General features: G+C 39.8%; 1 protein-coding gene across 7 annotated transcripts in view; it reads left to right on the plus strand.

Annotated features, from left to right (window-relative positions):
* The window catches only part of adam19b (ADAM metallopeptidase domain 19b), a 52,029-nt gene extending 25,180 nt beyond the window's left edge, over window positions 1–26,849 (plus strand). For 2 of the 7 annotated variants that reach the window (XM_067390333.1, XM_067390324.1), the window contains exons 2-21: window positions 854–930; window positions 1,209–1,284; window positions 2,391–2,592; window positions 3,752–3,817; window positions 4,966–5,037; window positions 5,124–5,290; window positions 7,481–7,565; window positions 7,660–7,796; window positions 7,893–8,070; window positions 8,178–8,267; window positions 11,773–11,968; window positions 12,594–12,702; window positions 21,549–21,762; window positions 21,922–21,999; window positions 22,592–22,700; window positions 22,810–22,951; window positions 23,057–23,144; window positions 24,759–24,983; window positions 25,118–25,212; window positions 25,549–26,849. In XM_067390333.1, coding sequence (XP_067246434.1) covers window positions 1,271–1,284; window positions 2,391–2,592; window positions 3,752–3,817; window positions 4,966–5,037; window positions 5,124–5,290; window positions 7,481–7,565; window positions 7,660–7,796; window positions 7,893–8,070; window positions 8,178–8,267; window positions 11,773–11,968; window positions 12,594–12,702; window positions 21,549–21,762; window positions 21,922–21,999; window positions 22,592–22,700; window positions 22,810–22,951; window positions 23,057–23,144; window positions 24,759–24,983; window positions 25,118–25,212; window positions 25,549–25,579 — 2,298 coding nt within the window. In that variant the 5' untranslated portion in view covers window positions 854–930; window positions 1,209–1,270 and the 3' untranslated portion in view covers window positions 25,580–26,849. Of the gene's footprint in view, window positions 1–853; window positions 931–1,208; window positions 1,285–2,390; window positions 2,593–3,751; window positions 3,818–4,965; window positions 5,038–5,123; window positions 5,291–7,480; window positions 7,566–7,659; window positions 7,797–7,892; window positions 8,071–8,177; window positions 8,268–11,772; window positions 11,969–12,593; window positions 12,703–21,548; window positions 21,763–21,921; window positions 22,000–22,591; window positions 22,701–22,809; window positions 22,952–23,056; window positions 23,145–24,758; window positions 24,984–25,117; window positions 25,253–25,548 lie in introns of all 7 variants that reach the window. The other 5 variants (XM_067390285.1, XM_067390316.1, XM_067390300.1 and 2 more) reach the window with 4 other exon arrangements.

Raw genomic sequence — 26,849 nt, forward strand, 5'->3', positions numbered from 1 at the left:
TCCATTTTAAATGAGCCTTGGCACACAGGACACGACGGGGCTTCTGGACCATGTTCGCATATGGCTTCCTTTTTGCATTATAGAGATTTCATTGGCATCTGCAGATGGCACGGCGGAGTGTGTTTACCGATAGTGGTTTCTGGAAGTATTCCTGGGCCCATTTAGTAATGTCATTGACACAATCATGCCGATGAGTGATGCAGTGTCGTCTGAGGGCCCGAAGACCGTGGGCATCCAATAAAGGTCTTTGGCCTTGTCCCTTACGAACAGATATTTTCTCCAGTTTCTCTGAATCTCTTGATGATGTTATGCACTGTAGATGATGAGATTTGCAAAGCCTTTGTAATTTGACATTGAGGAACATTGTTTTCCACAATCTTTTTACATACTCTTTCACAGATTGGAGAGCCTTCTTTACTCTGCCTTTAGAGACTCTGCCTCTCTAAGACATCCCTTTTATAGCTAATTATGTTACAGACCTGATATCAATTAACTTAATTAGTTGCTTGATGTTCTCCCAGCTGAATCTTTTCAAAAGTTCTTGCTTTTTCAGCCATTTGTGCCCCGTGCAATCTTTTTTGAGACCTGTAGCAGGCATCAAATGTGAAATGAGCTCATTTAGTGCATAAAAGTGTACAATTTCTCTGTTTAAGCATTTGTTATGTTATCTTTGTTGTATTGTGAATAAAATATTGGCTCATGTGATTTGAAAGTCTTTTAGTTTTCATTTTATTCAAATTTTTAAAAAAATGTCCCAACTTTTGTGGAATTCTGGTTGTACTTTTATAGTATATAGTATTTAAAATCTCCTTTCCTCTAATGTTATACTTATATTATGTAATGTTGGTTCAAGGATCACTGTTATTATCATGGGTCAGTCAAAGGGATGCAGGGGTCGAGTGTCGTCATCAGCACCTGTGCTGGATTCAGGTAAGAACCACAGCAGATCTGCATGTGTATTGGCTAAAAATATATATGTATTTAAATACATGTTTTTATCTTACATGTTCAGTGGATCTTTAATGTAATGTAATGCAATGCTTGCAATTAGACACTTTTTTTATTTCAAAGAGCCACATGTAAATGCATAGTACTTGGCTTATTTTATTATCATTTTATAGTGACAACAGGAATGCAATCATTGGCAGATAAGGTGTTTGAAAAAGTTTTTTTGTTTTTTAATTTTTGCAATTCCTTTTTACTGGCAGGAAATGACTGAGGTGCTCATGAACAGGGCACCCCCAATCGCTCCCCAGGCGCCACAGCAAAAATGGCTGCCCACTGGTCTTCACATGTCACTTTTTAATTTATTCTTTAGTTCATGAAATTTACATTTTATAGCATTATTATCGTGCAAAACTGTCTTTTATGGTTAGTAATAGTGACATTTTTAGTTCCAAGCTGTCAGAATCTTAGAAACTTCAGCATTAGTGATATGACTTTGCATCATGAGAACATGTCTTCATTGCACAAAAGTTCCAGTTTATTAGCCCAGGAAGTGAGTTCAGCAAGTTCATTGTTGCAGCATGGCCGGGTCTCAGTGTTTCTGAGTGGGCCGAGGTTAGATGTATAGAGTCCTGTTGAGCTCCAGCTCGTTCAGAGACTCAGTTTCCTGTCTAAACAGACACACATTGACTGATATCCAAAAAGATCGATATGTATATATATATATATATAAGCTGGAACAGCTTGAGTGAGAAGGGGAAAACTTGAGCATTTTATAGTGTAGTCCTTCCAGATGATTTTCACAGCTGCAGTGTACGATTCCACTAAATGAGCACCATAAAAAAAATTGTCTAGAGTTTTATGTATCATGTGTTTAGTTGCCATTTAAGAACTCATTGATGTTTATTAATGTCATTGAGCATTCTTCAACTTTGCAGGATGCCTGTTCCTACAGAAAGTAGCAACTTTCACCATTTATAGATAGTTAACGTTCACATAATATTGCCAAGTAACTGCAAGTTTGTTAGTTTGTCTAAATATTTGGTTTGACTTCTTTTTGTGCCTTGCAAATTGTTGTGCATTTCTGCAGTGGAAGCATTTTCATTGATAGGCTGTACATCTGTGGAGTGTTGTGAGTGTAACTAGGTTTGTGTTTGGGGAATTCTTGGATATCCAGGAAATCTGTTTTTGCTTAAATAACCCAGTTCAGCATAAACACAAGTTGGCTATCAATTCAGTTTTATTCCCTTCTTTATTCACCCTCCCATCCGGGATAGAGATCATTTTGTGCAGTGAAGCTAATTTGCTTCCCGTGCAAAATCCAGCTGAGAGGTTTCCATCCTGTCGGCCTGTTTAAATGTCCATGACTCAGATTTTCCACATTATCATTGAATCTCAAATTTTAAACATCCTTGTGATTGACATGTTGTCTTCTCAATCCCCAGGGGCTTGATAACAGTCAATAACAGCGTGAGCTACATGATCGAACCGCTAGCTAACCAAACACACTCTCAGGGACATGCCATATACAACACCCAGAGCCTGAAACTGCCAGTGGGCACCTGTGGACACCATGGAGACGGGAATCACACGGAAAGCCTTCAAGAGCTGATTGATGTCATGGCAAAGCCTCAACAGACCAATAGGGTGGGACCTTGACCCAAACTAGATATCCTCTCAGATCAATTTTGAAGAGGCTTATTGTCTAACTTTTGGTTGCTTCTCCATCAAAAAAGTTCCAATTGTACTTGCTGTGAATATTGTACATTTTGGTTCTCATGGCACTTTTTTAAAGCATTCGAGGCACATTTCTTATATTTTTTGTTTGTGCAAAGTATTTTAGAAAAACGGAATATAACATAAAATTAACCTAGCATAAAACGTAGCTAGTTTTAGAAATAATAAATATCTGTGTACCCGTTAAAATGGTGAATTTGGGCTCAGAGGTCTTGACCTTCTAAATCCAAGAATTTTGTTTGTTTAGTCCCATCAAAAAATATATTTTCATTTTTAAATAGGCCTATATTTCAAAATATACAAAAATGAATTTTAAAATATATTTGCTTAAATATCTACTTATATTTATATATATATTATTTGGCCGTTTGTATACATTTTCATTGTAAATATATTTTCATGCAAAATGGGCCTCTTAAAGTTTGAAAATAAGTAAAGTAAAAATGTGATAGTTTAAATTAAGTATTTTTTTTAGCATATATTTAGCATATATTGGAAATATATTTTGGCCAGATTATATTTTGTCTGTATTTGTTAAATGTTTATAGCTAGAAATTTGCATGAAAATTGTGTTTAGACCCCAATTTTGGTGTATTGTAAGTATTGCGCTTGCAAAACCCTATAAAAATTAATGTCAAATAAAATCTAGTTTAACTTTCTAAAGTTGACAGTGAACATTTCCTGAAGGTTAAGCACCTCCTTTCACTGAAAATTTGTTGAAAAAAAAATAATAAAATAAAATAAAAGAGCGATTTTTTTAAGAGTTCAGGCTCTTTTATTTTATACCCTACTCATGGAAAGTACCAGATAATAAAATTATTATTTAAATAAATGTGAGGAGCTGACTAAAGTGGTACTAAACTAAGGACACATTGTTCTTTGCATTGGCGTACATGAATAGAGTGTCTGTCCCTAACTGAAGACACAGGATGTCCCCCAGTCTCAATTAGTTGTGTCTCACAGCATTTAAATTCATAAACTCAGGTTTTGAGGCAGTGACTCAGCACTTCTTCAGTAGAATATCAAATTAGCCTATGTTCAGTCATATCTTATCTATCTCTTCCTGCAGGAAAGAAGGGATGTCAGCAGTAGTGTGAAATACGTGGAGCTGATGGTGGTGGCCGACCATACAGAGGTAAAATCACTTGACTTCAGGCATCTGCTCAAAAAACAGTGTCTTCTTTGGGAGGTTTGAGAGACAAGAGACTCAGTAAATAGTTTCAAACTGCTGAAGTTGGTGTTTTGCGCCATGTTGTTTTTGACAGACATTTTACAAATGTACTCTACTGTTTAAAAGTTTGGAGTCAGTAAGTTGTTTTTAGTTGGGTTTTTTCACCTTTTTAAGTAAATAATACGTTTATTAATATTTATAATGTTACAAAAGTATTTCAATTGATTTCTTTTGGGCTTTCTGTTCACCAGAGAATCCTGAAAAAAATGGATCACAGTTTCAACAACAATAAAAACAAATTCAGCACTGATAAAAATAAGAAAAGTTTATGAGCAGAAAATCAGCATATAAGAATGATTCCTAAAGGATCACTGAAAATTTAACTTTGCCATCACAGGAATAAATTACATTTTAAAATATATTCAAAAAAAGTATACTGCGAACAAGAGACTAAGGGCTGTTCCACATATTGCGTTTTTGCATTGAAAAACATGAGACGCTATTGAGTGCCGCATTTTTAGTCATGCTAACATTAAAAAATCAGACTAACCCTAAACTTTTGAATAGTAGTGAATCTTTAAACAATAAATGTAACTGAATTTGTATATTTTTTTACAGAAAATGTGCCTTCCCACGCAAAATCATACAAAAAAGGGTTTTCTGGGTGGTTGCTAGGGTGTTGCTAGAGTGGTCTGGGTTTCTAGGTGATTACTTACTGGCCCTAATCAAATAATGCACTATTTTTGAAAAATAGCTCTTTAGCAAACACCCTAATAAAAATCAAGATTCAGACAGTCTGTCCTTGGTTTTCATCAGTGTCTTTTTGTAGGACGTTGTTATTATCACTGAAATCCTCACAATTTTGTGTCAGATGATTGCATTGGTTAAAAGTGTCTGGTAAATGACAATGACAATTACCTGACAGTTCTGGAGATCAGTTTTATCTGTTTGTTGACTCATGCCACGGTGCCTCTGCAGCTAAGGTTCACTTCCTGTCATGAATAACTTTCACTCAGAATAACTTTCCTCTCTGCTCTGATAGAGTCATATTTAATCACCACCTACATGACACAAAGATTATTTCAGATTATTTAATCATGTTTCTTTTTCAGTTTGTGAACCACGGTTGGGACCTTGAAAGGACCAAAATGACGCTGCTTGAAGCAGCTAACTTTGTAGATAAGGTGAGAATGTTGTGAATTGTACTGTTAAACACATATTTCTATCACACATCTACACTCTAACATATTATGTGACTTGATGTTGCCAGTATTACAAAGCCCTGAACATCCGTGTGGCTCTGATCTGGTTGGAGATCTGGAATGATCAAGACAAGATCAGTGTGACTGACAACCCCTACAGCACCCTGAATGCGTTTCTGGCCTGGAGGAGGAAACAGCTGCCACAGCTGCCCAATGACAACGCTCAACTAGTAACGTCAGTCTCACTGTAGCCCCTCCCACCAAATGAACATATGAGCAGATAACAATGATCACTGATAAGGATCTTGTTTCAAAAGGATAATTTTTAAAATTCTGTTATCATTTAATCACCCACTTGATATTCCAAAACTGAGGAACGAATTTCAACAAAATATTGTGGTCAAAAATGTCCATTGTCTATTGTAATGTGTAGCAGTGCATGAAGCTTTTTGTTGATCAACCTGAACAATTCATGTGACCAACTTGAACCTGATACAAAATCTGGGTAACACTTTAAAATAAGGTTCATTAGTTAATGTTAGTTAATGAAAATACAGTTGTTCATTACTTGTTCATGTTAGTTCACAGTGCATTAACTAATGTTAACAAGATTTTAATAATGTATTAGTAAATGTTGAAATTAACATTAACAAAGATTAATAAATGCTGTATAAGTGCAGTTCATTATTAGTTCTGAATCTTATTGTAAAATGTTACCGAAATCTGTGTGTGGAAATCTTTCGCCCTAAAAATTGTGTGGATTTCTATAAAAATGACTGGAATTTGCATGCAAACATTTGCTTAATGAACCCAGCTAACAGGGAACATTCTCAGAACTTATGCTAACATTTTGGCACGATTCGCTCACAGACATTCGTCCATTAATGTTAAAAGAATGTTTATTCAAAGTTATGTGGTGTTTTATAGTGTTCTTAAACTGTTGGCCCAAAACATTATTTATACATCGTTAATGGAGCATTTTTTCTGAAACGTTTTAGTTCGATGTTTCTCTAACATTTTTTTAATGTTACTACTTATTTCAGAATGTTCAGAGAACATTCAAAAGTAATGTTTTCATAGTGTTTGCTTACAGTGTTGGGGAAAGTTACTTTTAAAAGTAATGCATTACAATATTGTCTAAGCGTTACTCCCTAAAAAAGTAACTAATTGCATTATTTATTTACTTTTTATGAAATTAATGTGTTACATTACTTTTGGATTACTTTTTCTCACCGGGGCTGGGCTTGCTTGTTTGTTTTTTAAAAACAACAAAATAGTTATTTTGGCAAAAAGGCCCTTTCACACCAAAAGTGAAATGAATAGGCTGAAGGAAAAGTATATTTACACCTGTACAGTAGAGGGCGCAGCTCAAACAAACCTTTCAGTTGTTCAGAAGAATAGGATACAGGAGAAGAAAGTTCTAGTTCTTATTTCTAAATCTAATCTAAAGTATTTTTTGCTTATTAGTATGGTTGAATTAGGTATATTTGAGGTCAGCAGCAAAGACACTGGTTAATAATTGAGATTAAATACATAAAGTATATTTGTGTAATTTCATAGTTAATTATTATAGGTTTGCAAAAATTCTGAGATTGCATTTCACTGTTTTTATTCATTTTTGCGGAATACTGAATGTTTTTGTGCAAGTGAAATGAGTAAATGCATGTTCACATTTAATCTAAAACTACAATAACCATCATGCTTACACAGCTCACACAACACCTCTGCGCTTTATTTATCTCAACATGGGGACAGGAGATCTGTCACTCAATAAATGTGAAAAAGTAACTTGCGTTACTTATTTGAAAAAGTAACTTAGATATTTTGTTGTAAATTGAAAAAGTAATGTGTTACTTTACTAGTTACTTGAAAAAGTAATCTAATTATGTAACTCAAGTTACTTGTAATGCGTTACCCCCAACATTGTTTGCGAAATGATAAAATGGAATGTTCCCTTAATATTCACATAACAGAAAACATTCAGAAATAACTTTTTCATAACTTAATGGGAACATTAGCAAAACATTCTTAGAACATATTTTTGTTAGCTGGGATGGTGAATGTGACCACATGTTTACTTTCTTCTGAACCCAAAAGATGAATTTTTGAATAAAACATGCAGCCAAAGCATAGGGCTTGAAAGCTGTAAAAAGGACATAAGTATAATAAACCTAGCGTATGTAACCCATGCTCTATAATTGTGATATGGTACAGATATTTAATAGTGCTTCATCTCATTTTGTGTTCCATGTAAAAAAATATGAATATGGCTTTGGAAGGAGTAAATGACACAGTGTTCATTTTTGAGTGAAATATCCCTTTAAATATGCCTATATCTTTTCAGCTAGCCATTTAGTTGCATTGGTTTGATTTGGTTCTGCCATAGTTTTATTGGTATTTAAACAGATATTTGTTGTATTTGTAGGGGCATGTCATTTCATGGCACCATCATTGGTCTTGCACCTCTTAAAGCCATGTGTTCTGAATACCAGTCTGGTGGAGTCAATTCGGTAAATTTACCTGCAGTGTTATTCCATTGTGGTTTTACTCCCAAGCACGTCCCTTATAGGACTCACTTTTTGTTTTTTCTGCCTTTCTTTGTAGGATCACTCTAAAAGTGCTGTGGGGATCGCTGCCACCATGGCTCATGAGATGGGGCATAACTTTGGGATGAGCCACGATAGTCAAGGTTGCTGTCGTGCTCAGGAGGATGGAGGCTGCATCATGGCTGCTGCCACTGGGTGAGAACCAAAGAAAAAAATGCTGTATAGTTCCAAACCTGCATGAAACCTGACATTTAAAATCAACATGAAATAAAAGTCAAACATGTTCTTTAGGGCTCCATTCCCTCGTGTCTTCAACTCCTGCAATCAGAAGGAGCTGACACGCTACCTGAGCTCCGGCGGGGGGAAGTGTTTGTTCAACCCTCCAAACACCAGGCTCATGTACGGGGGCCAGCGTTGTGGAAACGGATACCTGGAGGAAGGAGAAGAGTGTGATTGTGGAGAAGTGGAGGTCAGGAGAGAGTTTCATTGCTTCCTCTGTCTCGTTTTCTCCCACGCTGTTGTTCCGGTTCATCTTTTATGCTCACATTTTCCATTTCTGTTTCCTTTACTACAAAGGAGTGCTCAAGTCCCTGCTGTAATGCCAACAACTGCACGCTGAAGATCGGAGCTGAGTGTGCACATGGAGTTTGCTGTCATGAGTGCAAGGTGAATCACTGCCAAACTCATCGCACGCTTTCTCTGTCTCAACTCCCTTTCCTGTGGTGCTGCATCAGAAAAACTTTTTAAGTGGGAATTTAAATGAATAAAAAACAAACAAACAAACAAAAATAAATAAATAGGGTAACACTTTAGAATAATGGTCCGTCATTAATAAGTAACTATGCAGTAAGTAATGCAGGACTAATTAGTTCTACATTAACACTTAAGCTACTACTATTAACTAATATAGAAACAAGCTTAACTAATCAGTAAATAATATCGAATTTAGGACTAAGATAGTTCCTTATTAGCTAATCAATAATTAGAGAATGAGATTGGCATCATTAAGAACTAATAGGTAACTATGACAAATTATAAAGAATTACAAATTAATTACTAATCACAACATTAAAGTGTCTGAGATGTGAGCAATTGTCTTTTTTTACTCTCAACGTGGTCATAAAATGCATCATAATTACTCAACTGTTACCTAGTCACTATGCAGGAACTACTAGTGATCAGGACCATTATTTTAAAGTGAAAAACATCTTTTTCACTTTAAAATAATGGTCCAGATCACTAGTAGTTCTTGAAGATTGTCCTTTTTTACTCTCAACGTGGTCATAAAATGCATGACTAATTAATCAAGTACCTAGTCATTCTTCAGGAACTACTAGAGATCTGGACCATTATTTTAAAGTGAAAAAATATGTTTTTCACTTTAAAATAATGGTCCTGATCACTAGTAGTTCCTGCATAGTGACTATGGTAACACTTGAGTAATTAATGAGGCATTTTATAACTATATTCAGAGTAAAAATTATGACTGATTACGTCTCAGACACACGATAATGTTCTTTACAATTTGTCCGTTAGTTAATAGTTATTAATGATGGTAATCTCATTAGGTAATTATTGATTAGCTAATAAGGAACTATCTTCTAAATTTGATATTACTTACTGATTAGTTAAGCTTGTTTCTATATTAGTTAATAGTAGTAGCTTAAGTGTTAATGTAGAACTGCTCATTAGTCCTGCATTACTTCCTGCATAGTTACTTATTAATGATGGACCATTATTCTAAAGTGTTACCATAAATGGGTTTTAAAGGGATTTTTAATGTGAGTTTTTGATAGTGGTGACTTTGGATTAGTTCACCCAGAAATGAAAATTCTGTTATTAATTACTCACCCTCATATCGTTCCAAAACTGAAACACTTTTGTTCATCTTCGGAACACAAATGAAGATATTTTTAATGAAATCTGAGCGATTTCTGTCCCTCCATTGAAAGTCCACGCTTGATGTTGATGCTTCAAAATGTTCATAAAGAGATTGTAAAACTAATCTATAATCACCCAAAAATGAAAATTCTGTCATTAATGACTCACCCTCATGTTGTTCCAAACCCATAAGACCTCCGTTCATCTTCGGAACACAGTTTAAGATATTTTAGATTTTGTCTGAGAGCTTTCTGTCCCTCCATTGAAAATGTACGTACGGTATACTGTCCATGTCCAGAAAGGTAATAAAAACATCATCAAAGTAGTCCATGTGACATCAGTGGGTTAGTTAGAAGTTTTTGAAGCATCGAAAATAAATTTTGGTCCAAAAATAAAAAAACTACGACTTTATTCAGCATTGTATTCTCTTCCGGGTCTGTTGTCAATCCGGGTTCACGACTCCGCAGTGCCGCTGCTGACGTGTTATCCGGTGTGCCCGAGCTTCGTTTACAGTCTGAGGGAGACGCACACTGTATTCAAGCTATTCTACATTGTTTGTATTTTGGTATTGCTATATTTTTTAAAATGGTGCGTAAGTGTGCATGTCACGGATGTCCTAATCGACGCAAAAGTGCATTACCAATGCCGACAGATGAAAGGATTCAATGGAATCAATTCAATGGAAAGGATTCCAGAAGAGAATGCAATGCTGAATAAAGTTGTAGTTTTTGTTATTTTAGGACCAAAATGTATTTTAGATGCTTCAAAAACTTCTAACTAACCCACTGATGTCACATGGACTACTTTGATGATGTTTTTATTACCTTTCTGGACATGGACAGTATGCCGTACATACACTTTCAATGGAGGGACAGAAAGCTCTCGGACTAAATCTAAAATATCTTAAACTGTGTTCCGAAGATGAACGGAGGTCTTACGAGTTTGGAACGACATGAGGGTGAGTTATTTTTGCGTGAAGTAACCCTTTAATATTTCTTGACAACTAATTAACCAAAACTTTTATACTTAAGTTGATATCTGCTAAATGTTTTGATTTCTGTGTCAGACTTTAAAATGCATAGACATGCATTTTAGGATAATTTTCTCACAAATGTCAGTTGATAGAGTCTGTTGAAAGAGGCTCTAGGTGAAATCAACTAATTTTAAATTAGTTGCTGTCCGTAACTTTTTTTGGTTAAAAATGATAAAAAAATAAATAAAATTTTGAGCATGTACATAACCAGCCAGTGTTCAAAACTATCGCCTTACCTTAGCCCGATTCACAACGGTAAGCTTGTAATAATGTTTTATAATTTGAGTGTTACTGGTGGGTTTTCGCAGGAAATTCGAGCATGTCGCCGTTTGTCTTTGCGTCAATTCGTCACATCTGTATACAGTACATAAAGAATGAGTCCCAGGTAGTAAGCTATATCGCATGTGAGGCGGATCATTTATAGCCATTTCTCACAGCAGCTGCAATAATTAAACTTATCATTTAGATGGTGGATTGTATGGTATGACAAATTAACGTTAGAGATTAGACTGTACAGAAATTGAAATCTACAGGTATCGCTAATACACACTAAATACACATAGTCACGTAATGCTAATGTTGTTAACATTAACAATTTGAGAACAAAGTATAACAATAATAATTTGCACGGTTTGACGTGATCTGAGCTAAGCGATCATTAGATTTAATCATCATTAGCAGCGTGATTTACTGTAATGCTTTTTTTCCTCAGTTGGTCAGAACAAAAGTGGCAGACGTGTTACTGACTTGTTCAGATTACATTTTCCGGTGAAAATAATTTTTTTGGTCATACTTCCAATACTACAATCTGTGATTCCAAAGAACAGCATCCACACCGATGTGGTGATTGACAGCAAACATTAGATTAATCCGCGCTGAGGAGCTGTGCCGATGCAGAACTCACGTAAAGATGATAATTCCACAAACAACTGCAATTACATGTTTCAAACAGAGATGGCGACAAAAAGGCAAAACTTACGGACTGCAGCTTTAATAATTGATCTTTACAACAGAACTGAATAAACACTGAACTGAATTCAGTTGAACAATGACACTATTTTCTTTTAGAGCTGCTGTACTGCTGAAATGAACTCTGTTTGCATCATTGAATAATTTTCCTGTTATGTTACTGTAAAGCTGCTTTGAAACAATCTGTATTGTATAAAGCACTATATAAGTAAAGGTGACTTGACTTGACTATTTTAAGAAAAAGTTGATTAAGTTAATACAAGTTTGTTCTATTGCATTCTTGACCAGCTGAAGAGTCCAGGTGTGATGTGCCGCCCGCCTTCAGGCTCCTGTGACCTGCCTGAGTACTGTGATGGGAAATCAGAGTCCTGCCCTGCTAACTTTTACCTGATGGATGGCAGCAATTGTGCTGGTGGCAGTGCCTATTGTTACACAGGCATGTGTCTGACGCTGGAGCAGCAGTGCCTCTCTCTCTGGGGTAAAGGTCTGTGTCTGCTAAAGTCTGCTTAAAATAACACAATTTACAAGTAACATCATAAAACCAAGCACCCATATTCTAGTCATAATATTCAATATAATAGTCACTGTTTTCACAAAAAAAGTATTAATCAGCACAACTTTTTTCAACTATGATAATAATAATAATTGGCTCTTGAGCAGCAAAGCAGGATATTAGAATGATTTCTGAAGGATCATGTGACACTGAAGACTGGAGTAATGAAGCTGAAAATTCAGCTTTGCATCACAGGAAAAATTATATAAAAATAGAGAAAACAGTTCTTTTAAATTGTAGTAATATTTCGCAATATTACTGTTTTACTGTATTTTTGAGTGATGTAGGCTAAGTAGGTTCTCGTGGCTTCATATATTCCTAGCTTGTTTTCACATTTTCCAGTGGAAATCCACTCGGCAATGTACTGTAGTTTACAGTAGAACAGATTTTGTGCTTGGCTGTGATCTCTGAATGTGATGCCATCTGCTGCTCTCTGTAGCTATCAGAGAAATCTTTTGAGTCCAGCTGAGATATACTACAGATTTTAACATTTACACAACCAGTAACTTGTGACATGAGTAGATGTTTCTATTCTGTTCTGTTCTCTATATCTTAGATGCTCGTCTTGCTCCTGATGTTTGCTTTACTAAAGTAAATGAAGCAGGTGATTCCTATGGAAACTGTGGCAAAGACCTCATGGGTGCATACAGGAAATGCACTGAAAGGTGAGATTCATTCACTCAAAATAAAATAAAAACGTCTCGGTTACAAAGGTAACCCTCGTTCCCTGAAGGAGGGAACGGAGACGTACGTCGGACAGACCGACGAATAGGAATCTCGCTAGAGAGGCCAATCTACTTCGAGTGTAACTAAACGAGCCAATGCACATTGGCATGCAATCATATGCATCAGCTGCTCGCCTCGCAGCGCGGGTATATAATGAGCAGCAGGTGCGTTGCATCTTCAGGTTTTCGCTGAGGAGCCGAACCGGATAGGCGGCAGCATCAGCGGGGTACAGCGACTGTGGCGACGGGACGTACGTCTCCGTTCCCTCCTTCAGGGAACGAGGGTTACCTTTGTAACCGAGACGTTCCCATTCAGTCGGTCACGTTCGACGTACGTCGGACAGACCGACGAATAGGAATCCCTACCAAAGCGCCACAGGAGCTGCCCCCTTCCAGCGCTCTGTTGCAAGCCACCTGAACCCCCTTGCCTGAGGATGGTGGGACAGGGCTAACACAGAGAGAGTCGATCACTGCTGTTCCCCAAAACCCATTCAGTGAGACTATTGGATAACGCTGGGAAAGCGTACCCTTCGCTGGGAAAGGAACGCTGCGGAAGCCACATCCTTCCCCGAAGGAGTTATGTGGAGAAGTACATATGGACTAACCCTGTAGGGCTGTGCTACATATGGAAGAGCTGGGGTGACTCCAACCCGATGAAGGGTAGGTTCTCCCAGAGGGAAAGACACGGGCTTCGTTTAGGAGCAACCGTGGAACCAACCATATGGGATCCCCGTAGGGTCACACATATGGAACCCAGCCTAAACCCGGTTCTCAAGGATACAACGGAGTATAGGCCTGGCGCCAGACGCTCCGCCACGTCGGCTGCCGAAGGGATATCGGAGGACTCGACAGGGTCTGCCTTGTAGGGACTCTCTGGAGAAAAGAAGCGCATGTAGCGCAGCAAGCCGACACTAAGCCGGGGCCTCTCCGTGCCTCTGACCTGTGGCGAGAACATGGGAGGAGACCGGCTCGACACGAAGGCTATAGTATCTAGCGAACGTGTTAGGTGTCGCCCAGCCCGCAGCTCTACAAATGTCTGTCAGCGAGGCGCCACGAGCCAGCGCCCAGGAGGATGCGACACCTCTCGTGGAGTGAGCATGCAACCTGAGCGGGCAGGGCACACCCTGAGCTTGGTAAGCCAGGGCGATGGCATCCACTATCCAGTGGGCCATCCTCTGCTTGGAGACAGCCTTTCCCTTCTGCTGGCCTCCATAACAGACAAGAGCTGGTCTGAGGTCCTGAGGCTTTAGGTTCTGTCTATGTACAGTCGCAAAGCGCGGACTGGACAGAGTAAAGCCAGGGCTGGGTCTGCCTCCTCCGAGGGCAGCGCTTGCAGGCTCACCACCTGGTCCCTGAAGGGACTGGTAGGAACCTTGGGCACATAGCCAGGCCGGGGTCTTAGTACCACGTGGCTATCACCCGGCCCGAACTCCAGGCACGATTCGTCGACCGAAAATGACTGCAGGTCCCCTACCCTCTTGATGGAGGCCAATGCCACCAGCAGCAAAGTCTTCATAGACAGAATCTTTAAGTCTACTGACAGCAAAGGCTCAAAGGGAGCAATCTGAAGTGCTCTCAGCACCAGAGTGAGGTCCCAAGAGGGTATGGAGAGGGGACGAGAAGGATTTAACCGTCTCGCCCCCTAAGGAACCTGATGACCAGGTCGTGCTGACCAACAGATTTGCCATCTAAGTGGTCGTGGTAAGCGGATATAGCAGCAGTATGGACTTTTGAGGGTGGAGGGGGACAGCCTACGCTCCAACCCTACTGCAAGAAGGAAAGCACGACTCTGATCGAGCATCTTCGGGGGTCTTCCCGGCGAGAAGAGCACCACTCGACGAACAGGTTCCACTTTGGAGGCGTAAGCACGTCTCGTAGACCGTGCACATGCCGAAGTGATGGTGTTAAGTACCTCAGGGGGTAAGTCACCTAGAACCTCCGCATCCCGTCCAAGGGACCAGACATGGAGTTTCCAGAGGTCTGGACGCGGGTGCCAAAGAGTGCCCCGTCTCTGAGAAAGAAGGTCTTTCCTCAGAGGGATGGGCCAGGGAGGGGCTGTCGCGAGGAGTGAGAGTTCTGGGAACCAGGTCCGGTTGGGCCAGTAAGGCGCAACTAACAAGACCTGCTCCTCGTCCTCCCTGACTTTGCACAGGGTCTGTGCAAGTAGGCTCACTGGGGGAAACGCATATTTGCGCAGGCCCCGGGGCCAGCTGAGAGCCAGTGCATCTGTCCCGAGTGTCCCCTCGGTCAGAGAGTAAAACAACTGGCAGTGGGAGGTTTCTGGTGAGGCAAACAGGTCTACCTGAGCCTTTCCGAATTCTCTCCAGATCAGCTGAACCACCTGGGGGTGGAGTCGCCACTCTCCTGGCAGCGCAGCTCGTGATAGCTCGTCGGCCACACGGTTGAGCACACCGGAGACATGAATGGCGCGAAGCGACCTCAGATGCTTCCGACTCCACAGGAGGAGATGGCGGGCGAGTTGTGACATGCGACGGGAGCGTAGACCACCTTGACGGTTGATGTACGCAACGGTCGCAGTGTTGTCCATACGGACCAGTACATGCTTGCCCTGAAGCAGGCCTTTGAGGCGGCTCAGAGCAAGGCGTACTGCCAGCAACTCGAGGCAATTGATGTGCCAATGCAGATGGGGTCCCGTCCAAACCCCTGAGACTGCATGCCCGTATTACGTGGCACCCCAGCCGGTGGCAGAAGCATCTGTGAACACCACAGCATGCCAGGACACCTGTTCTAGGGGCACTCCTGCCCGAAGAAACAAGGGGTCCGACCACGGACTGAAGGTTCGGCGGCACTCCTGAGTGATTGGCACCCGGAATGTGCCGCGCTGCCACGCCCATCTCGGGACTCGGCCGTGAAGCCAGTGCTGAAGCGGTCTCATATGAAGCAGACCGAGCGGTGTTACAGCCGCAGCAGCCGCCATATGCCCCAGGAGCCTCTGAAAGAACTTCAGTGGGACCGCTGTCCTGCCATTGAATGTATTCAGGCAGTTCAACACTGACCGAGCACGTTCCTCTGTGAGGCGTGCTATCTGCTCGACCGAATCCAACTCCATACCGAGAAAAGAGATCCTCTGCACCGGGGCGAGTTTGCTCTTTTCCCAGTTGACCTGAAGCCCCAACTGGCTGAGGTGTCTGAGCACCAAATCCCTGTGTTTGCACAACTGATCCCGGGACTGTGCTAGAATGAGCCAGTCGTCGAGATAGTTGAGAATGCGAACACCCCGTTCTCTCATGGGAACAAGGGCTCCCTCCACGACTTTCGTGAAGACGCGGGGAGACAGGGCCAGCCCGAAGGGTAGGACTCTGTACTGATATGCTCAACCTTCGAACGCGAATCTCAGGAATGGCCTGTGTCGCGGAAGAATTGAAACATGGAAGTACGCGTCCTTCAGGTCAATCGCTGCAAACCAATCTCGGGGACGGATGCACTCGAAAATGCGTTTCTGCGTGAGCATTTTGAATGGTAGCTTGTGGAGGCTCCGATTCAAAACTCGCAGGTCCAAGATCGGTCGTAACCCGCCGCTTTTCCTGGGTACAATGAAGTAGGGGCTGTAGAACCCCGACCTCAAATCGGCTGGAGGGACCGGCTCTATCGCGTCCTTCGCCAGTAGGACTGCGATCTCCGCACGCATGAAGAGGACGTCCCTGAACTTGGGGGGGGGAGCCGGGCGAACTGAATCGCAAAGCCGACCCTGATGGTCCGAAGGAGCCAGCGAGACGGACTGGGGAGCGCTAACCCGGCTCGCAGAGACCGTACAAGCAGGACCAAAGGGACCACCGGTGTACCCGCAGCAGGGCAGCGAGGTGGAACACAGGGACGCGGCTCGGGGGGCTCTCTTTGTGAGGCGGCCCGAAGCGGCGTCACAGTGTGCTAGGCAACACTTACCTGGCTCCACGGATGGACAGAGGGAGCAGTCGAGGCTTTGGCTGCCCGCTGCTCGCTGCTGTCCACTGGCGACAGAAGAGGGGGATGAGAGTGGTGAGGTTTTTCTCCTCCCACTGCTCTCCAAACCCTGTTCAGACCTGGAAATGGAGGAACTGCTCTTTAAAATTTGGGTACCGCTGCCTCTTGGGTCAGTGGCGGAACAGAAACAAACCCAATAAAGGATTTACCACCTGGCCCTCCTCCAGGGGTGGAAGAGCAGCCCCACCCATCTCTGGGTCGCCCGTCTCAGGGGTGATTCTCACCAACCAGTTAAACAGCTGCAGAGACGGGAGGCGTCATCTCCCCGCAATGGATACAGCAGAGCCTGCTGGGCCGGAGTTTCTTGCAGGGGACGACACCCTTGGCGACGAGCAGACTGAGGGGCGGCCCAAGAGGAACTCAATGGTTTGTCATGGGAAGCTCCCCTATCCGCTACTAACTGAGGAGAACCGCTGGGCTCAGTCCTCGACAGTGTCACCGAAAGGCCACCTCGTAAGATGGGAGCATTGAGAAAGCATTTAGCTTGACAACCTCTCACACCTCACAAGGTAAGCCAGGGGGCACTTCTGGACCACGGAGGTGGACATAGTCTGGCTGAGGGCCTGCGCCGTGACTTTGATCACGGTTAGTCAACAAGCGCAGCTCAACCCCAGCACAGAACTACCCTCATGCAAAAAGAGTGCCTTGGCCTCACATGCAGGGTGGGTGTGGTCTGTGTACAGCCACCCCATCCAAGAGGGTAGTGAGAGAGGAAAAACTTATGCAGATTGGCACCTTTGGCATTCCATATTTATGGCACCAATATACCCCCATACTGCCAAGTTTTCCATGCACATCTGGAAGACCCAGGAAAGCATGGCTGTAAACTCTGAATCTGAGTCAGCATAAGCACACACCATTACAGTGGGCAGCGTCACCCTCATTTCCAGAGCATAACAGCACTCTCTCCGATGCTGCAATCGACGTCTGTCCCTCAGCTGGAGCTCTGAATGAAATGCTAGGTTCCCCTATGAAAAGGACCAGCAATCCAATCCAGAAACTGCACAGCTTGCAATGCGCTAGAGAGGGAGGGGCCCTAGGGGGTTGGTTCCCCGAAGGAACCCCTCAACCTCATGTCACCCAAGCCATATCAGCAAAGTAGACCTCTTCTGGTGCACCAGAGAGGGCGCTACAATGGAGATTACGCAAGGGAACCGCGCATCTAGAGCGCCGAGCGAGCGCTGGGTTGCCGTGACAACCCGCGCTGCAGCCCGGCAGCTCGACGGCACACGACACGCAGAGGAGCGAGAGGTTTGCTCTCGCTGATCTCCGCGGTCTCCCAGAGTGTCGGGCAGAGCCGCGGCTGTGCTTTTACACACAAGCGGCAGCTGGCCAACAACAGAGGGGACTCAAGCTTCCCGGAGAAAGAAGAGTCACGACCGGCGTGTCGACGTGATCATGTTCTCATATGAAAACATGAACACCCACGAACATCATTTCAGCACGCGCCCAGGCATGCGAAACGGTGATCGTGGCCGTCAGTGAGGACAGGAACGATCGCATCCAGAAACACAAGTAGGATGTCGTCTTTAAAAAGACGCGAATCTACTTGTGTAAGCTCTTTCAGGGACTTTACTCTTTTAGAAGTGCTGAAGCACGCAGGGGAACGGCCACCGCAACACAGACAGGGATTGTGTGCAGCCTGTCATGTGCTTTCTCTCTCTTTGAAGGCGCTCACTCTTACCAGCCGTAAAAACGGCTTTTCAGCGCTCAAAAGCGCACCGTACCGGCCGTGAGAACAGCCTTCTGACGCTGTCAAACAGCTATTTGCTCAAAAACGGCAAACGAAACAGAAAAAGAGAGGACGTCGACCCCGCTGCTGTGCTGTTCGCCCGCACTCGGAAAAAAAGAGAAGTTCAACCAAAAGCTTGACTCGTCTTCTAGCAGACACTCGCTTGCAGAGAACAGGAACAAACACCGTTCGGCTCCGAAGCGAAAAGCTGAAGATGCAACGCACCTGCTGCTCATTATATACCCGCGCTGCGAGGCGAGCAGCTGATGCATATGATTGCATGCCAATGTGCATTGGCTCGTTTAGTTACACTCGAAGTAGATTGGCCTCTCTAGCGAGATTCCTATTCGTCGGTCTGTCCGACGTACGTCGAACGTGACCGACTGAATGGGAAAAATAGTTACGCTACACATCAAAAGTTTGGAATAATTATGATTTTTTAATGTTTTTGAAAGAAGTCTCTTATGCTTACCAAGAAACTTTACACTGCATGCTGCTTTGCAACCACCTCCTCCCTAAACTTGTATTTAACTTAATCAATGTCAATCTGTTGTCATTGATGCTGTTCTCAATGGGGGGATTTGCGCTGCTCTCCCAATTTAAGAAAATGGGAAGTTGTCCCCTGAAGCTGCTGCTGTTCCCTGTCTTAGTTTTTCATGGAGCTCAGGTTATGGAATTTAGAACAGAGCCATTCCGCCAAATGTAACTTTAGCAAAACATACCAATTAAAGTTGACTAAAAAGTTTGTCAATGGTATTTTTGACTTACAGTAAGTGTTCTTGACTGAACTTGCAAACATAATGGCAATGGAGAAGTGGTTACTATAGTTTCGAAATCTCTCACAATAAACAGAACATGACAGACCACCCTTACGGAACAAAAATATATGGAAATATACTGCAAAATAGAATGCGATGTATTACATAATACATTTCCATATATGGGAAACTAGTGCTTATATTTTTCAATATACTGCAATATATGCATTGACCATGTATGGCTATATATTGGTACATATAAAATATGTATAAATGAAGACAAAAATAGCATTACATTCATCAAGTTTTATCCTTTATTGTGTATATATATTGCACACACATGTTCCCATATAAATGTGAATGTATATATATCCACACATTCATGGAATGAGTAACAGATTTCTAGTTCCCAGCATGCTTTGCTTCTGACTGTTAAAGGAAAGTAAATGTTAAAATTAAGTGCTATTTCATGTGTTTTGCTCAATATTGATATAGGAGGAGATCTGTTAGTGTTTAAAGTTGTATTATTTTGGAATTTAAAAGGTTTTCTGGTATGTGTGAGTTTTTGGGGTTACCACTGTGCTGAAGAGTAGAGTCTGTGGTTAGGTTTATGGCTGAACACCATTATATAATACTATAATAACTTTATTTAAAAAGTTATAACGGCTGCGCACGCTATAGCACAGTGATAGTCTCTTTGGTAGAAATGTTATACATGCAGGTGTGCTTTTGTTAACTAACTTGAAAATATAAAACATTTAAAATGTAAATTATTATAAAATATAATAAATGTGTTACATAATATATTTTAACATATATGTGTTTATACTGCATGAGTAAATCTATCTGCAATATATTATGCATGCAGTACCATATCTGATCATATATAAATCTATATTATGAAGTATGAAACTGAATATAAAATTACATACATTATGATATATTAGTAAATATATTATCACATATTTTCCAATATATAAAAAGCAATCCCTTATGTATTATTCAATATATTGCAATATATGCATAGACCATATATGTATATATAATGATACATATTATTGCAAATATATTGCAATCAAAACCAAAAAAGGCACTATATTTTTACATATATTACCAAAACATTTTCCCATATAAATCTAAATACATTATGGTGGATATTTATAAATATAATATTTCATATATTTTGGGATATATAAACACATATATTATAAATTCATGTTCAATATATTGTAATATATTGAAAGCGGCAATCATTTGGATATTTTGCAATGTATTGCAATATATTACATGAATATATAATATAGTGTATAATATATGTATCATCAATATATTATTCAATGTATTCAAATATATAATATTGGAAAATAATATATTACAATAAATCACAATATATTTTAAGAAATATATTGGTAAATATATTTTCCTTTCATAAGGGCACTGACTTTTAAACAAGTTTAAAGGGTTAGTTCACCCAAAAATGAAATTTCTGTTATTAATTACTCACCTTCATGTCATTCCACATCCGTAAGTCCTTCGTTCATTTTCGGAACACAAATTAAGATATTTTTAATTAAATCAAAGAGGTTTTTTTTTTTTTTATCCCCCATAGAAAGCAACGTAATTACCTCATTCAATGTCTAGAAATGTAGTAGACATCATTAAAATAATTAACGTGACTACAGTGGTCTCCTACGCAGTTTACGTTGTATAGACAGTGCGTGCTTCCGTGTACTATGTCAGACCACCGTCTCAGTATTGGCTGACGCAATGTCTAGATGCAATGAACTCATTTAATTATTGATGATCTTTACAACAGAACTGAATCAACACTGAACTGATTTTTTATCGAAAAATCCTAAAAAAAAAAAAAATATCATGGTTTCCACAAAATTATTAAGCAGCAAAAACTGTATTCAACATTGATAAGAATAAGAACCACTATTAATATTTGAGCAACAATAATAACTGGTAATAAATCAGCATATTAGAATGTCTTTTGAAGGATCATGTGACACTGAAGACTGGAGTAATGATGCTGAAAATTCAGCTTTGATTACAGGAATAAATTGCATAAGTTGCATTTTAATTGCATTTTAAATTGCAATTAATTGCATTTCTAATATATTAGAAAACAATCTTTTCAATTGTAATAATATATCACAATATTTCTGCTTTTACTTTATTTTTGATCTAAAGAATGCAGTCTTGGTGAGCATCAAAGACTTCTTTGAAAAACACAGAAAAAATTGTAGTTATTCCGGTAGTGTATGTCACATTTGAGCCATCCGACAATGTGCTGTTGGTTTTCTGTTTAGGAATGCTAAATGTGGGAAGATTCAGTGCCAGAGCACTGCTAGCAAACCAATTGAATCCAACGCTGTCGCCATAGACACCAACATCTATATGGATCAACAGAAGATCCTGTGCAGAGGAACACATGTGTACCAGCCCAGTCACAATAAGCACAACCAGAATGATACCCTCGATCCAGGCCTGGTTCTGCCAGGGACCAAATGTGGGGAGAATGCGGTAGGTACCGGACACACGGATCTTGTTTCCTCTTAAAGACCACATGAAATCAAAGTTTTGTGTCTTTTAGCCTTGTCTCACCAAAAGGTTTAAGTCACTCAATAGCTTTGGAGGACCTCTTCTTTCATTCACTTTTTACTTCATTTTCTATATGAACAGATCTGTTTCGAAGGGGAATGCCGCAGTGCGTCCTTCCTGCAAGCAGATGAATGCAGTGCCAAATGTCATGGCCAAGGGGTAAGTCCATATTGCTCATTTCTCCATAGATCTGTATTTATACATACATGGCCATTGCAGAACTACAATTGACATAATTTCCTCCTGTGGTATCATACATACTTTCTATAACAGTCACTGTTCTTACTATTATTCATCATGCAGGTTATTTATAGGTTTTTTATAAATCATTTGTTTGCATGAAAACTGAGTTGTATTTTTTGGATGTACTAAACTTAGCAGACGTAAATGGTGTAATCAGTTCCACTGAATGCAGATTGCTTATGCATATGACTTTATAAGGCATTGTATTATTTTGCAATACACTGTGAATAGGGTTTAAAGAAATAGTTTAGACAATTTGTCATCATTCACTCACTCTAATGTTGCTCCCAACCTGTGTGAGCAAAAAAATACCATAAAACCACCAAGTACAAATGACTTTTAGGAGGGATAGATGATATTTAAGCCATTATTTACTTACATTACTGCTTGTTTCAGAATGTTCAGAGAACATTCAAAAGTAACATTCCCATAATTCCCAAAACATTCCCAAAAGTAACATTACTATAAAAAACTTATGTTTGTTTACTTTTTGTGTGTTTCCCTGCAGCTTTGCAATAATAACCACAACTGTCATTGTAACTCGGGTTGGGCACCACCATTTTGTGAAATGACGGGTTCAGGAGGCAGTTTGGACAGTGGGCCTGTGATTGGTCATAGTATGTCTACAGACACCTAATAACCTGAATATTTATTGAATGTTATCTGTGATAAGTCCTGTTAAATTTGTCCTTTTAATGTTTTTGCTTTGTGTGTTATCTTGTGCAGGCAGCCTTCACTTTGTACCGGTTCTCCTTGTCCTTTTTTTTCTTCTGGTATTGGCTATCCTTGGTGTCTTTTGGTGCCGCTGCAAACAGAAGCTCCTCCCCACCAAGCGCTCTGCAATTCCTGCTACTCAAACATGCATCAAGTAATTGCTAAACCTAACTGCTAAATGCAAACATTATACATGCAGTGATCTTCATGTCTTTGGCCATTCTTGTGTTAGAAAATGTGTTATTTCTCTTCTTGTCAGTGTTCCAGGCACCCCTGAGACTAAAAGTCACACGACAGGTCACGCCAATCCAGTGTTCCAGCCAAAGAAATCTCACGCTGATGAACAGGTGTGAAGTTGTTTTGTTGTCAGTGTGTGTTCGCAGCATGTCCATCCAATAGCACGGTTCTATGCATTCATTGGCTTTTTCTGACAGGATAGCAAAAATCTGTCATATCCAACTCAAATCCATTCAGTTGAATGTTTTCTGAACAGCAAAAAACCACATGGAACCTAAACCCATCCATATTTTATTGTTAACTAAAACTAAAAATATTAAAAATAGTTTTTGTTAATTGAAATAAAGCTGAAATAAAATATATTAGATGAACATCTTAAAAAAAACTTAAATGAAAATTAAATAAAGTTGAAATTAATACAACTGAAATAAAAATTGAGATCTAAGATTGGACACAATAGAAATTAATAACATTTAATATACTTAAAGGTGCCCTCGAAGGAAAAATTGAATTTATCTTGGCATAGTCAAATAACAAGAGTTCAGTACATGGAAATGACATACAGTGAGTCTCAAACCCCATTGTTTCCTCCTTCTTATATAAATCTCATTTGTTTTAAAGACCTCCGAAGAACAGGCGAATCTCAACATAACACCGACTGTTACGTAACAGTTGGGGTGTACGCCCCCAATATTTGCATATGCCAGCCCATGTTCCCAACATTATGAAAGGCATTAGACAAGAGCAGCCAGTAACATCTGGATGTGCACAGCTGAATAATCAGAGTAGGTTAGCAAGAACAATAACGAAAAATGGCAGATGGAGCAATGATAACTGACATGATATCATGATATTTTTAGTGATATTTGTAAATTGTCTTTCAAAATGTTTCGTTAGCATGTTGCTAATGTACTGTTAAATGTGGTTAAAGTTACCATCGTTTCTTACTGTATTCACGGAGACAAGAGCCGTCACTATTTTCATTTTTAAACACTTGCAGTCTGTATAATTCATAAACACAACTTAATTCTTTATAAATCTCTCCAACAGAGTAGCATTAGCCGTTAGCCACGGAGCACAGCCTCAAATTCATTCAGAATCAAATGTAAACAATATAACAGTATACAATACTCACATAATCCGACGCATGCATGCCGCATGCATAACAAACACTTTGTAAAGATCCATTATATTAGCTGTGTAAACTTTGTTTATGCACTATTCAAGGCAAGCACGAGCTCCGTGGGCGTGGAGCATGAGAATTAAAGGGCCAGTATCAGCTCATTTATAATGATGCCCCAAAATAGGCAGTTAAAAAAATGAATTAAAACAAATCTATGGGGTATTTTGAGCTGCAACTTCACAGACACATTCAGGGGACACCTTAGACTTATATTACATCTTTTTTCAAAAAGTTCTAGGGCACCTTTAAATGTGTGGGCAAAAATAGCCATGCAAATTAATTCCAAGAGTTAACCATTGACCCTTTAAAAAATGTTCATTGACACTAAAGGAATGTCATGATGGACATGAGCAGAGAAAAAAAAAAATCAGTCTTTCAATGACAGCATCTCTCTTATGTCTCTTGTCATTCATTCATTCATTAAATACAGAATATCGACTTCACTGTCTGAACAAATGGCCGAACAACAAGATGAAACTGATGATTTTTACAATTGATATTGACAGAAGATGCATACAAACAACAGTTTTTCCTTCTTCAGGCCAGTCCTAGAGTGAATCGTACAGGTCCACCGAGATCTAGACATTCTATAATTCGGCCCACTGTGAAACCACCTCAAATCCCAGCCTACACTGCAGACAAGCAGAGTTTAAAGCATTCTGAGCTGCCCCAGCCATCTCCATCAGTACCCGCCAAAAAAAGGCCGTTACCTCCCAACCGACCCCCTCCACCCTGTCCCAAGACCAAACCCTCCCAGACTGCTGAGGTGAGTGTCTTCCTCTTGTGATGTGTCCTCCTGAGCAAATGCAGGTCTAGTCTGGTTTAGATCAGATAAATAACTGTGTACTCTTTAACTGACTATGACTGCACATTATAAAGTATTTGCTGTGTTTCATCCAGATGCTGCCCAAGAATAGCATGCCAGTGTCACCAGCCATGTTGCAGAAAGGGACATCCAGTCTGATGCCCCCTACTGGCCACTTCCAAAACGTCAGGTAATCAGAAGAAAGATGTTGTATGCTGTGAAATGAAACAGTTAGTAATAATAATATTTTTTTTAATATATTAATTATATTTAATAGTTTTCAGGCACATTACTGGTGCGCTTAATGGTTAAGCATGTTCTTTATAATGGTTTTCTATGTAAAAATGTATGAGAAATGTCACATTGCATTTGTATTTATGTATGAGTGATAATAAGGTGTATGTTGAATCTGGTCTTTTAATATCACTGTCTTACTAGTACAAACTAGTTAGGCGTTCCAATAAGGGTGTGATGTCATGTGAAAACTATGAATTAGTGAGTAATACACTATATGATCGTGTTTTAGGTTCCAAAGGGAAGTTTCTGGAAAAAGCTGAGTTGCAGTGAAGCTTACTGGAGCGCTACATCGATCAGCTCTGCACCTTTAAGATGTCCTTTAGAGTGACCAATCAAACTGCCTCACTCAAAGTGATGCCCGCCTTATTGACTTGAACACAGAATACCTTCTAACTTCAGTGTTTGTAGGGGTGCAGTTCCACTACTCCTGTGCCATATGTTGCATTTGCTTTTTTATGTCTATTTATTACAGAGAACTCAGAGAAACAAAAAACTATGAAGTATGGCATTATAATCCAATAAGAGCATGGGACATCTGAAAGAATATCTTGCACCAAGAATATGAAATGTAGATTTTTGCACGCATTATTAACACATTGTACATTATGCATATAGAGTGAACTGGAAAATGGGAGCAAATGAGTTGCATCTGTTTCTTTGTAATAGATTTGTCTAGTTATGAACTAACTTGCACTGTCAGTACAATTTAGTTTAGTACTATGGTTAAATCTGTACTCAGGAAGCAGCTCTGAAAAGGTATCCCCCCCCCCCAAAAAAGAGATTGTTTTTGTAGCAATAATATTTCAGAAACTTGTAAGAACTGTATAGCACTGGGCTCTTTTTAGGTTAAATCCTGTGTAGTCATATATACTATTTATAGTATGTACTGTATATACAGCAAGAGGTAAACATAATCTGTCTTAAAGGGTATTTGTGATGATGCTGGACAAGAATGACTTCAAATTACATGGTGCTTTGCTTTTGAATTCTAAAATGAGAGAAACATATCTTATACCTTTTTTGATAACGCTTGATTATATGTTCTTTTTAAGGGCATTAACCCAGGGAATGTATTTAGGTTTAAATAACCTAAAAACATGTACATGTGTATCTTAAGTTTTTCTTCTTCTTCTTCTTCTTCTTCTTCTCTCTCTCTCTCTCCCTCTCTCTCTCTTTTTTAATAAATCTCTGGACAATTAATTATAATTTCTCTCTTAGTGTTTTGGAGAACTATGACCAATGTATTGGATTTCTGTCGGATTTTTGTGTTGTATATGCATAGTGTTAATATTTAAAATGCAATGACACCTTAACAAAATTGCTTTTTACATTTTTATCATTGAAATGATTATGTATTGTGAATGTAAAGATGGTTTGATATTGCAGATTGAATAGGAAGTCAGAAAAAAGTCACTGTATTTTTTATTTGGCTTAATTAATTTAATCAGTTTCTTTCATAAAAATAAAAAGGTTGCCCTTTATGCAAAATATGCTGTAATGCAGTGCCTTTCATGTGACTTCAGAAATAAA

Source organism: Chanodichthys erythropterus, chromosome 1 (assembly GCF_024489055.1).
Source record: "Chanodichthys erythropterus isolate Z2021 chromosome 1, ASM2448905v1, whole genome shotgun sequence".
Lineage (NCBI taxonomy): Eukaryota > Metazoa > Chordata > Actinopteri > Cypriniformes > Xenocyprididae > Chanodichthys > Chanodichthys erythropterus.